The sequence below is a fragment of the Rhinolophus sinicus genome, linkage group LG06, assembly GCF_036562045.2.
Source record: "Rhinolophus sinicus isolate RSC01 linkage group LG06, ASM3656204v1, whole genome shotgun sequence".
Classification (NCBI taxonomy): domain Eukaryota; kingdom Metazoa; phylum Chordata; class Mammalia; order Chiroptera; family Rhinolophidae; genus Rhinolophus; species Rhinolophus sinicus.
Genome location: NC_133756.1, coordinates 131,893,825 through 131,907,361, shown reverse-complemented (window position 1 = coordinate 131,907,361; position 13,537 = coordinate 131,893,825). Strand labels below are relative to the sequence as shown.

The following is a 13,537-nucleotide window of genomic DNA, read 5'->3' as shown; positions in this document are numbered from 1 at the left end:
TAAATATTTACTTTTGCATCTATTTTGTGGTATACATTTATAGTACTAATAGTATCTATAGATGTACATGTATTTATGCATGCGTATGTATGTACAAGGTATGACAATTAAGTTCACGAACTAGTTGCAATGATGTTGCTAACCTCTTTTGATATCAGAGGGATTATTCATTATGAATTTGTACCCACTGGACAGTCAACCAAGTTTACTATTTGGAAGTGCTGAAAAGGCTGCATAAAAAGTTAGATGACCTGAACTTTTCATCAACAATTCATGGCTCTGGCATCATGACAATGCACCAGCTCACATGGCACTGTCTGTGAGGGAGTTTTTAGCCAGTAAACAAATAACTATTGGAACACCCTCCCTACTCACCTGATCTGGCCCCCAATGACTTCTTTCTTTACCCGAAGATAAAGGAAATATTGAAAGGAAGACATTTTGATGACATTCAGGACATCAAAGGTAATACGACGACAGCTCTGATGGCCAGTCCAGAAAAAGAGTTCCAAAATTGCTGTGAAGGGTGGACTAGGCGCTGGCATCAGTGCATAGCTTCCCAAGGGGAGTATTTCGAAGGTGACCATAGTGATATTCAGCAATGAGGTGTGTAGCACTTTTTCTAGAATGAGTTCAGTTGGCAAACTTAATTGTGAGACCTCGTATGTGTGCTCAAATTTTTACTTGATAAGAGTGTGCAACCAAAAGCCTTTGCAGACACCATTGCTCTAAGTATACTGACATCTTGCGCTGCCTCTGACAGTCTGTCTCAGCTGACAAAGGCCTTTGATATTCACTATCCTGTTTGATCCTCACAATAAACCTGGTGGGACAGGTGTATTCCTATTTTTCAGTTGAGAAAACTGAGCCCTGGAGAGGCTGGGTGACTTATTTGAGGCCACACAGCTCACAAATGGCAGCTCTGGGTCTGGAACCCTGGACTCCTGACTCCCCTAGCAAAGGAGTTATGGGCACAGGTTTGCAGTCAGACTCTCTGGGCATGAGCCCTGGCTCTACCACTCACCTGTGTGACCTTGAGTACGTTACTTAATCTCTCTCTCTAACCTGTTTCTCCAAATGTGAAACGGGAATAAACAGTCCTACTTCACAGGGTAATTATAAGAAGTCAATGAATGATACACACGAAGCAGTTGATGGCTGGCACATATTAAGTAAACGCAAGCTAGCCCGAGTGATGGTACCCCACAGGCCTACCCACAGAGGTGGCTCCTCTCTGCCCCTTGGATGATTTGTTCAGACACTTACGGCAGAGGCGTGGCGTCCTCCAGTCAATGGCCACCCCATGCTGGCAGCACTGGTGGGCATAGGCGGACACACTGGCACAAAAACACTCACAGTCACCACCTCGGTTGCACCCACATGTATCTGTCAGGCAGTTTGAGTAAAACCAAGTGACATCGACCTAGAAGAGGTCAGAAGTCAGAGGTCAGAGGACAGATCCTGAAGGTCCACCTCGAGGCTTCCTGGCTGATGCCACTCAGCCTCAGGGAGCACCAGAAACATAAAGGGACCACAGGATGCGGGGAGCTGCCCGCGTGGGGTCGGGACCTAGGCTATTGGATCCAGGAACTGAAGGTGTGGCTGAGATACAAACATGGGTTATGAATTGCCAGGCAAGGCCAGAGACAGCCAAGGCAGTCTGACAGCAGCCTTTGAGTCCCTGGAGGGTGCCCTCTATCTTCTGTCTCCACTGAGGGCAGAACAGGCAGCTGGCCGATACCACGGCATGAGGGGTTTGGGGTCACTAATTCAGAAGAAATTCCGGACCAGGAGGAAAAGCCAGATTGAGACAGCCTTGAAAGTGTACAGAAGCTGTACGGTTCTTTGTCTGGCTGGCTGTCCTGGCTCGTCTGGGGAAACGGGAAAGACTCATCGGTGCATGCTGGAGGCAGAGAAATGGCAGAGATAGGTCTCCCTTCTAGACCTGAGGTGCCTCTCCCAGGTAGGATGGGTGGGGAAGGGGGTCTGAGAGCAGAAGGGATCCCGGGGAGTGGGGAGGGGGCTCAGGAGTGGCTGAGGTTGGGGTCCACTCACCACAGGGTGGCAGGTCTCAAACACCTCGCTGAGCAGGATGCTGCATTCCTTTTTGGCAAATGGTTCCCGGAGAGGATTCAGGACACATGTGTCCTGGGGATCAAGGCTGTCTGGGCACTGAGGGGCAAAGGCAGGGCTGTCAACCTCCCTACCCGCCAAATGCCTGACACCTGATGTGGTGGACAGACTCAGAGTGGCCCCAGATTCCCCCCTCCTGGTGCTCACATCCTTGTATAATCCCTCAATGTGAGGGGTGTGGGGACCAACGCTTGCTTTAAACCTACAGAAGACAGCAAAGGTGATGGATGGACATGGTTGTATGCATGTGATTGTATGATGATGCTACAGAATTCGTAGAGCCCATCTTGCTGAAATCCTCCCTTGCTGGCTGTGAGGAAGCAAGCAGACATGTTGGGGAAACTCACATGTCAGGAACAGGTGGTCTCTAGGAGCTGAGGGTCATCTCTAGCTAACAGCCAGCAAAAAACCCCCGCAGCTTTCAGCTCTACTGGTGCAAGAAACTGAATGCTGCCACCCACCAGCCAGTGAGGAAGCAGATCCCTCCCCAGCTGATGCTTCAGATAAAAGCTCAGCCTTGGCTGACAGCTTGACAGCCGCCTGTGATACCCTAAGCAGAGGACAGACCCATGCTCTGACTCCTGACCCACAGAAAATGCGAGATAATACATGTGGTTGAGTGCTGCTAAGTCTGTGGTAACGTTGTTACACAGCTACAGATAATTAATGTGGATTTCCCCCATGTCTGCTGAACCTCCTCCCTCAGGCCTGCATTTTCCTGAGTCCCCCAGGGTATGCCCAAGGAGATTAGCGAGACAGAAACAATAGTGGGATGGGGGGTGAAAGGAAGGCAGGGAGAAAGTTGTCACCCACTCAGCTTCTCTAGAATGGGGATAGGTTAGAACGCATTTTTCTGAGGCTGTGAGAACCGTCTTATCCCACCTTAGAGTTAAATTGAGCTCCAGGCCATGACTAACATTTCCCCCGACCCCAGTCTACATAGGCTTATCTCCATCAACTCCCCAACAGAGAATCAGGGACCTCAGATCACTCAGTCCAGGAAAGCCAAACATGTAACACTCCTGTCACCACTCTCCGCTGCTGTCCCCATGGCAGATGTAACTCAGCAACCACAGCTCTCCTTCCAGCTGAGCCTGACACAAGTCTTAGAGATTTCTCAACACTGCTTCCTAGCCAGCCTCTTCTGACTGATCAGGGTTGTCACATAAGGTGAACGCTTATTCACCATCCCTCTCCTGGCACCGTGGCTTCACTTCACAGAGAACCAGAGCAGATGGGACTTACTCAAAGTCACCCAACAAATCACTGGATTATCCAAGATAAGAATCCAGGTCTTCTTCTCCCAGTACAGTGCTCACAGCTTGGCAGACTCAGTCAGACATTTCCCAAACTTTTGGGACACCTCCCTCATTTCTGCCTCTGCTAATGGAGTCCTCCCTCTCAGAGGTCTTCACTCTGATACCTTCATCCTTCCCAACATGGCCTGTCTTTAAGTATCACAGTAGCCCCACTTCCTTCAGGAAGCCTTCTCTGATGGCTCAACCCACACGGGACTCTCTGGGTCGCTCCTCTGTGCCACACCTAGCGCCAGGCACTGGGGGCACAGAGATGGGGGAGATGCTCATGCTTCAACAAGCCTCACCGTCCGGTTAGGTGGTCATCTCTCCTAGAACAGAGACTTTGTCTCCTTCCCAGTTCCTACCCTCCCCCTAAAGCCTAGTCTCGGGCACGTGTGCAGCCTGATTTGTGAGACGGGATGGTGCGTGTCCTTGAGCCCCAGGACAGTCTGGGGCTGGGGATGCTGGCTCAGAGGCTGAGAGAGCAGTTGCAGGAGTGGCCTCACACCAATGTCCCTCTTCCCAGGTTGTCTCAGTTCTGGTCAGGGCCCGTCTGGGTGAAGGTTACCTCGACTGCAGCCCAACTGCTGCCGAACTCCTGGGGGTTAGTTAGCTCCAAGTTCTCTGGGGTCCTCATCTCATTGATGGTTTTTAAGTCAAAGTTCCCACAGAGTCCTGCCAAGTGGCCCTGAAAGAAGAGAGGACACCATGGTCAGTTTCAGGCTCACCCGGCGTGAGCCATTGGCAGAGGTGTCGCCCTGAGCCCATATGTCTGCCCTGAACCCAGAAGCAACTCCTGAGGTCACAGCATGAAGAGTAATAGGAGAAGGGTCAGAGGAGAAGGGGCACAAAGCAGGGTGGGGGAGGATAGGACAGAAGGCATGATGCTCCTAGCTCTTCCGTGACGGTACAGCTTACGCAAGGACACCCAATGGCTTGGCTCAGCCCCAGACGGGAGAAGAGGGTCCCTTGAGGGTTGCTGCTCATGTGACTACCTGCCACTGTGGCCCAGCCTGGATGTGCACTGTGGTCCTCTGGTCCCATAAGAGGGTGATGTGCTCCCGTGGGAAATGCACCAGTGTGAAAAACCCTGCTCGCCAGGTGTGGACCTCCTGCTTCTCATCCAGGAAACTCTCAGGACTCTAAGGGGACAGAGATGGTCATTCGTGAGGCTCACATGTCCCAAACAGAAGGGTTGGCTGGGCCTGGCTGCAAGCCACTGCCAAGCCCCAGGACCTCACCAACTCCTCTGCCTCCCTCACATCCTGACAATGACCTCTGGCTTCCTGACCCTGGCCAAGGAATTCAATCTGGGCTGCTGACTCAATGGCTCCAAGAGAAACTGCTATGGTAAGGAAGCCGGTCCTCAGCACCCTTCTATCCCTAGCCCCTGTTAACCTGCAAATTGTCTACACAACCTTCACTTCTGCTGGGCCTTACGGGATTTCCTGAGTCGTCATCAAAGATGATGAGTGAGTTCCCAACATTGATGGAAATAAATTTCCTGCAGATGATGCCGGAGCTGTAGCAGTTTACATTTTCTACAATCACGGAGAAGCTGAAATCAGATGTGCTCTGAGGAGAAAACAAGTTACTTTAGTAAAACTAGGGAGAGAAAAGATCCCGCTGAGAGGCACAGAGGTAGAGGAACAGAGACTCGGAAGTGGTTTTCAATCCACTTCTACTTATTAGCTGTGGGACTTTGGGCAACTCACTTCAGTTCTCAGAAGCTCAGTTTCCTTTGGGGGCACCTAGTGCAGTGTTTAGCATGCAGTGACTCTCCAAAACGTGTGTGATGAATGAATGAATATATAATAGGGATGACAGGGGCATGAGGGAAGGGGTGACTCTTAAGTACACGGATGACAGTAGTGTCTTTTTGGAGGGCAATTTATAGGCACTGAACATTTTACATGTAAATCATTTTTGTAGCAATTCCACTTCTAAGACCCTAGAGATATATCCACAAAAGTATTCACTGAGCATTTCATTATTGGCAATAACCTAAATGTCCATCAATGGGGAAATAATAAAACAAACTACAGCACGTCCTTTTTATATCATTCTACAGGAAGAAGAAAGAAAAAAGTACGTACTGACCATAGGAGGTAATGTTCAAAGTGTACTATTAAGTGAAAAAAGCAAATTGTAGAACCCTATCCATATAAACTAAACTCTGTGTGTGTGTGTGTGTGTGTGTGTGTGTGTGTGTGTGTGTGTGTGATGGAAAGACAATCATCAGTTAGGAATAGGGAATCGTATCAGAAGAGATGTGAAGGGGAATATTTGTTTTTAATATATGCTTCTATATTGTTTTCAATGTTAATGAAGAGCATGCATCACCTTTGAAATTTAAAAAAATTAGAATAAAATGGGTTCAACGACCTTAGTCTTGTGGAGTTATTGAAATTATGTGTAAGAGGCCAGTGCAGGGCCTGCCCCATAAATCGAACTCATTCCATAAAAGGTTTGTCATTATTTTTATTATTATTACTATGCTATAACGAGACAGACAGGCCCTTAGCAAAACCGAGGTCCCCTGAGTATGCTTCTGGCATTCTCCCACCTGCCCGGTTGGTACCCTCTTCTTCTGGAGGGGATCCTGCCTGTACTGTGCCCCGCACCCCCCCTCACGACTCTTCTTCCTCCTGGTGAGCTGAAGGCTGTAGCACATGACTCCTTAAGAACCATCTCTCTCCAGTCAGATCACTTGATTCAAACCTGACTTCTGCTCTGCCACTGCCTAGCTGTGTGACCTTGGGAAGATACCTAACTTCCCCAAGTCAAAGTTGCTACATCCATAACATGGGGTCAATAAACTAGCTCGCAGGGTTGCTGTGAGAATTAAGGAAAATAATCCACAAAAATGGCTCCGTAGACCACCAGGCTTATAATAAAGGTTCAAAAAAGCATTAGCTCTTATCAGACAGAAAAAACATGAGGACCCAACAGGACACGGTTCTCACGGTGAGTGGACACACAGTGGGTATTTTATGAGCTCAGTCCAGCCCCTAGCTTGCTCCTCAGCACTTCTCTCCACCTCTAGACAGCCACAGCCCAGAGCTTAGCTCCCCCACGCACCGGATATGCAACAGCCTGGAGTCCAGAGCATCGCCACGCCCTAACAGGCCCTCAGCTGCTCTGGGTCCCCATGGAGCCAGCCAGGCAGACACGTGTGGCCGTCCAGGAGCTCACCTTGACCAGGTGCACTTTGCACGCACCCACGAAGTCGAACGGGAGCCCATCAAACGTGCGGTAATGCCGGTCGCCGTAGGCTGTGCAGGTGGAGGCGCAGGGGTGGAGAGTGCACTGGAACGAGCCGCGCTGGCACATGCTGAAACACACGCACCCAGACCAGCTCGCAGGGCATACCGCCCACCCCACTCCGAGTACCTGACAGAGACATTGCCTACTGAGCTCTCACTCTGTGCCCCTGGGGTGGGGGGTCAACAAATATTATCCACCTCCAACAGAAGGCTGGAGGGTGAGACTGGGGGTCCCTGTTTTATGTAGCAGTCACAGCTGCCGGAGGGCTCACTCACATAAGCACATCATGAAGATGAGAGGAACCCCTGAGTCAAGGACACCTCACTCGGCCTACAAGAGACACAACGTTCAGGAGAGCTGAGTGGCTGGGAAGGGCTCGCACAGAACACGGTCATCTCTGAAACACCAGACCAGGAGCCAAGAGACCCAGCCTGACCTAAAGCTACTTTACACAGGATCTTGTGCCAGCCTGAGCCCTTCGGATAGTCGCTGGAGTGTGATGTGGGACCGGACAGGATGTGGGTTCCACTGGGTGGGGGGCTCCACTGGAATGAGCTGAAGCATCCTGGTCCTGTCTCCTTCCCCTCTCCGTCTTAGCCCCACTGTCCTAGCTGATGAGCTTTGGTCATTGTCCAGAGTTGAGAAGGCAAGGCTCAGGGGCCCCTGAGATGTCCCCTGGCCCACTGGGGCAGGGGCAGGGATGCCTCAGTGCTGCAGACACAGAGAAGGCTAGAGGAGCCCTGGGATGCTGAGAACCCCCAGAAGGCTCATGCTGGGCCCTCTGCAGGAGTGCACAAGAGCTCAGGGGGAATAGCAGGGAAGCTCCACATGCCCTTCAGAGATGCTCTCCATGCCATGAACCTCTGAGGGCATCTGGCAGAGACAGAGCCGCCCAGGCTGGGAGGCATGGGTTGAGAGGCCTCGTTGATTGTGGGGGTACTTGTAAGGCCTATGGAGGAGCTATTAGGGGAATCTCAAGATTTAAATGATTTACAAGGCTGGGAAGACTCTTGGCTCGCCAAGAAGCAGAGGACAGGTGGAGATTAGGAAAACAGGTTGCTTTAAAAGCAATCAACATATACACTTCTAGAAGCCAAGACTTGGGAAGATGAGTTAATGTGAGTTAGGCCCAGCAGCAGTGGAAGCCTGGGGGCTGTTTAGGAGGTTTGGTTTCTACCCACTTTCTACCCCCTGGTGCTTGGCCCAGTACAGTCCTACAGAACTGGTCCCGTCTGTCCACATAGACTCCAATCCAGGTGCACACACTCTCACATATGCATACTTACATTATTTATGCACACGTAGCATGCAAATATATTCACATATATACTAGCCTACTTTCACATACAGGCATGTACATATTCATAGGAAAACACAAATGCACATTTATACACGCGTCCATGTTTGTGCACATGTAAATACAAATCGTATACCCAGTGCATGCACACATTCACATACTTTGCACATATATGTCCCCACATACTAAATGCAGGCATATGCTCACAAATATATATAAACACACCTGTATACATATACAAATTCATAATTGTATACATTTACTAACGTATTCAGGTTTATGAATGCCCACCTATTCATATATATGCATGTGTATATATATTCACATATGCAGTCTATGCATTTTGGATTTGTGTGCACAGTTACACATGCAAACACATAATCATGGTTACAAATATGTGTGTACACACAGTCATATATATGTATGAACAAATTCACATTCATGTAAATACTCAAAAAAACACTCCCCAAATTTTTCCTATGCATACCCTTGTATACAGAGGGTGCCAAAAAACGTATACATTTTAAGAAAGGAAAACTGCATTAAAATTGTAATACTCAATATATACTGATAACAAAAGATAAATACAAGTCACGTTTGATTTCTGCAATTACGAGAGGTGCTCAAAGTGGTTGCCATCAGTGTCCAGACACTTCTGATTACGGCAAACTACTGCTTGAGCAACACTGACCAAAGTGTCCACTTGCATATATTTTTTGGCACCCCAGTATGTATGCAAACCTCTATATAGCACACAAACACACAACATGAATATGAACATGGTGGAAGGGGAAATGTTAGACTGTGCTCATGAGCCTGAATCTCATATCCATCCTTTCCTCCTCCCCACTCCCCTAGCAAAAAGCAGAGCCCGGATGGGGCCCTCACTTACCAAGTATGGCAGGGAGACATGACCTGGTCCCCAGGGAAATACTCCTTCCCCTTCCAAGTGCATGGGCACTCCTCTGGCAGGAAACATGCATCCCCGTGTCTGAGTAGGCTGTAGGGACAAAGTAAGCAGGTGGTCAGGAAAGCGTCCTTCCCATATCTGCCATCTGTGGAGGATCCTGCATCCACATGGACGCCCCATAGTGGCTCTCATCATTTACCCTAGAAGAGACTGACCATGTACCCACTACCATCCTGCCCAATGGAGTTCAGAGGTACCTTGGTAACTGGAAAAACCAGACACAGACTTGGCCCAGCTTGGAAGTCTCTGCCATCCATTAGGACGCAACTGCCAGCCACTCAGCTCTACCAGCCACATCCCCCAGCCAGGATGGATGCCAGTTGCCCCTCAGGTAACAGCTGTATACTAATTAACAGACCATGGATGTGGGCACTAACCCTCCTACCCACGTGGCTCATGGAGCAACCAGTTGATCTGCACTAAAAGAAATGCTAAAGGGAGTCTTTCAGGAAGATGGAAACTCAGCCCCACGTGAAGGAATGAAGAGCTCAAAATGGAAAATATGTTGGTAAATATTTTTAAAATTACTTGTTAATTTCTTTAAGAGATAACTAAGCATTGAGGGCAAGATCAATGTCAGTGAATTGTGGGGTTTATAACATATGTAGAAGTAAAATGTATGACAAAAATAATACAAACAATGAGAAGGAAGTAAATGAAAGTATTTCTGTTATGATACTGCTGCAAGTATTCTACATAAAGAGGTAAAATATTAATTCATGGTAGACTGTGATAAATGAAAGATATATATTTTAATCTGTAGAAAAACTTCAAAATATACCAAGATATACAGTTGGAAATTAATAAAGGAGACAAAAAAGAATACTAAGAAATGCATAACACAAAACAAGGCAGAAAAGAAGAAAAAAAAAGAATTGTAGGACAAACATAATAGTAACAAGATAGAAGTATTAAATCCAATCAAATTACATCAAATACAAATATATAAATCCTCCAATTAAGAGGAAAAAAACTGTAACATCAGCTAAAAAAGCAACACTCAGTTATATTTTGTTTACAAAAGTTACAACTGAAAATAAAGGCACAGGTAAGTTAAAAGTGAAATGATGGGAAAAAATACCATGCAAACACCAGTCATAAGAAAGTTAGAATGGCTATATTAACATCAGAGAAAGTAGACTTCAAAACAAGTAACATTAACAGCAATAAGGAGGGATATTTCATGATAACAAAACGGTCAATTTATCAAGAGAACAGAACAATTCTAAATGGACAAGCACCAAATCACAGAGCTTCAAAAAACAGAAGCGAAACCTCACAGAACTAAAAGGAGAAAGACAAATCCATAATTATAGTTGGAGATTTCAATACTCTAACAATGCTCTTGACCTAATTGACAATTAAAGAACTCTCTACCCAATAACAGCAGGATGCACGTTATTTTCGTGCATACATGGGAAGTTCACCAAAACAACTATATTTGGTACCATTAAAAAAACAGTAAGTTTCAAAGGCTTAAAATTATACAAAGTATATTCTCTGACCACAATGAAATTAAATTAGAAACCAGGAACAAACAGATATAAGGAAAACTTCCAAATATTCCAAAATTTAGTAGCATTTCTAAATAACCCATGGATCAAAGACCAAATCACAGAGGAAATTTGAAAATATTACAACAAAAATAATGAAAACACATTGTATCAAAATTGGTAGAGTGCAGCTAAAGCAGTGCTTACAGGGAAATTTTTAGCTTTAAATGCTTATATTAGAAAATAAGAAAAAATTACAATGAAATATCTAAACCAGAAAATAAGACCAAATTAAATCCAAAGTAAGTCATAAGAAGGAAATAACACAGATAAGAGCAGAAATTAGTAAAACAGAAAAACAGCAGAGAAAATCAATGAAATCAATATCAGTACAACTGACAAACCCCTGGCTAGACTGAGAGTAAAAAAAAAAGAAGAAAAGATTCAAATTACCAATTTGAGGAACAAAGAAGAGACAGCACTGCAGATCCTACAGATATTAAAAGGAAAATAAGGGAATATTTGACAACGGTAAGCCAATAAATTTGACAACTTAGATGCAAGGGACAATAGAAACATCAAATACTTATGAATAAATTCAGTAACAAATGTGCAAAAACCTGTATGTGAAAACTCTGAAACATGGCTGACAGAAATTAAAGAAGACCCAATAAATGGAGCAATAATTCCATGTTTGTGCATTGGGAGACTCATTAGTGTGAAGACATCAGTTCTCCCTAAATTGATCTATCAACTCAACACAATCCCAATCAAAATTCCAGAGGCTTTTTTGTAGAAATTGACAAGCTGATCCTAAAATTACATAGGAATGCAAAGACAGACGTGCCAAAAAAACTTTGAAAAAGAACAAAGTCGGAGTGCTGTCACTTTATCATTTCAAGGCTTACTATAAAACTTTAGAAATCAAGACAGTGTGATATTGGCCTAAAAATAGACAAAGCGATCAATGGAACCAAATAGAGAGTCCTGAAATAGATCCACATTTATACAGTCAATTGATTTTTTGCGAAGGTGCCAAAGCAATTCAATAGGGAAAGGAAGGATTTTCTTTTTTTCTTCTAATGGGATTAGAACTGGATGTCCGTAAGAAAACAAACAAACAAACTTGATTCCATTTTACAACATATACAAAATATAATAATTTTAAATAGATCACAGACCCAAATGTACAAGCTAAGATTGTAAAGTTCCTAGAGGAAAACATAGGAGGAAAACATATCTTTGCAACCTTGGAGTTGACAAAAATTTCTCAGACAGGACAGAGACAGCACTAATCATAAAGAAAGAAATGATAAATTAGACATTATCAACATTTAAAACTTCTGCTCATCTGAAGTCTTTAGACATATTAAGACACATGAAGTGAAAAACAGGCGATCCACAGACTGGGAAAAAATATTTGTGATATATATATTTGACAAAGGACTTGCATCCAGAATATATAAAGAACTTCTACAACTCAATTAAGAAGAAAGAAAAAGCGACAAAAAAAATGGGTAAAAGACTTGAATGGACACTTCACAAAGGGAGATACATAGAAAGCACAGGAAAACGTACTCATCATTAGTCATTAGAAAAACACAAATTAAAACCCTAATGAGATATGATTATGTTCTCACTAATATAACAAAAATGAAAAAGATTGAAAACATCAAGTGTTGGTGTAGATGTGTTACAACCAGAACTCTCAAGCAGTGAGAGTGTAAAATTGTACAAATGCTTTGGCACGTAGTTTGGCAGTTTCTTACATAGTTAAACATAAATCTACCCTAGGGCCCAATTCCATGCTGATGTGTTCATCCAAGAGAAAGACATAGCAGCCTTATTCAAAATAGCCCAGAACTGAAAACAACCCAAATATCCATCAATATTTGAATTGGGGTAAATGAATTACTATATATTCATACAACGGGATACTACTGAGCAATAAAAGAAACAAACTACTGGAAAATACAACGATGTGGATGAATCTCAAAACTTATGCTAAGGAAAAGAAGCCAGACATACAGATACAGCATGATTCTTTGTTCCTGAAAGTCTAGAACAGACAGAACCCATCAATGCTGAAATGAAGAACTATGGTGGAGGGCGTGGGGGAGGAACTGCCTGGTAAAAGGCATAGGGCATGAGGGAATTTTACTGAGATGACAGAAGTGGTCTATATCTTGAGAAGGGTGTAGGTTGCAAAAGGGTATACATTTGTCAAAGCTTAGCAAACAATATACTTAGAATCTGTGCATTTTACTGTATATAAATTATGGTTCACTTTTAAAAAATTAAAAGGGGGGAAAACAGTGAGCCATCGAAAGCTAATTGGAAGTTTCATATTAAGGGGAACCCACCATTTTGTTGGGGAACCCCAAAAATGTCAGTTTTTGTAGGTTGTTTTTTTTTTCCTCTTGGTCCAGCCAATTTTCAAAAGAATTCTCTTTCATCTCTGGCCTGGGAGACAAAAGCTTCGACAGAAGCTTCGATGCCACTCACCTGGGAACCAAGCTGGGGTCCCAGTAGGCTTTCACTTAATCTCCCTGTTTTCACCCTGCATCTCATCCCTCCTGCTGCCCCCAAAATGAAAGTCTTTGATTTGGTTCTTCTAGAAACTCTTACTACCCTTCTCGGCTGGATGGGGTTAGGGCAGTAGCAAGGCCGCAGGGGGTGGGGGAAGCCGGCATGGTGGGGTGTGGGGGGGTTAACCACTCCTTACACAGACTTGTAACTCATCCTCCTGTCTCCCTCCCATCATCCCACCTTCTGAGATGCCTGGCGCCTCCTGCTCCCGAATTTGTCAACACAATAGTATAGGTTGTTCTCCTTGGTCTGCAAGCATCAGCTGTCAACCTCTGCTCTGCAAGGTCAGTTTCTATACATCCATCCTCATTCCTTCTTCAAAAACTATTGACCCATCCTGTGACACTGTCATTCCACTTATGTTCTTTTTGTCCCTGGGGACGTGTACTTTATTCACTCCATTACCAACATTTCATTGCAATTATGGGAGGAAGCAAGAAAAAGAAAGTATGTGCTTAATCCACTGTGTTTTCCCTGAAGCCACTTAACC

General features: G+C 45.0%; 1 protein-coding gene across 2 annotated transcripts in view; it reads right to left on the bottom strand.

The window, feature by feature from the left end:
- Positions 1-13,537, bottom strand: part of OTOG (otogelin) — a 73,642-nt gene that overhangs the window by 32,889 nt on the left and 27,216 nt on the right. For both annotated transcript variants that reach the window (XM_074336096.1, XM_074336095.1), the window contains 7 exons: positions 8,888-8,995; positions 6,627-6,765; positions 4,872-5,006; positions 4,427-4,573; positions 4,000-4,119; positions 2,056-2,172; positions 1,267-1,423 (listed from right to left, as the gene is read on the bottom strand). In XM_074336096.1, the coding sequence (XP_074192197.1) occupies positions 1,267-1,423; positions 2,056-2,172; positions 4,000-4,119; positions 4,427-4,573; positions 4,872-5,006; positions 6,627-6,765; positions 8,888-8,995 (923 nt within the window). The remainder of the gene's footprint in view (positions 1-1,266; positions 1,424-2,055; positions 2,173-3,999; positions 4,120-4,426; positions 4,574-4,871; positions 5,007-6,626; positions 6,766-8,887; positions 8,996-13,537) is intronic.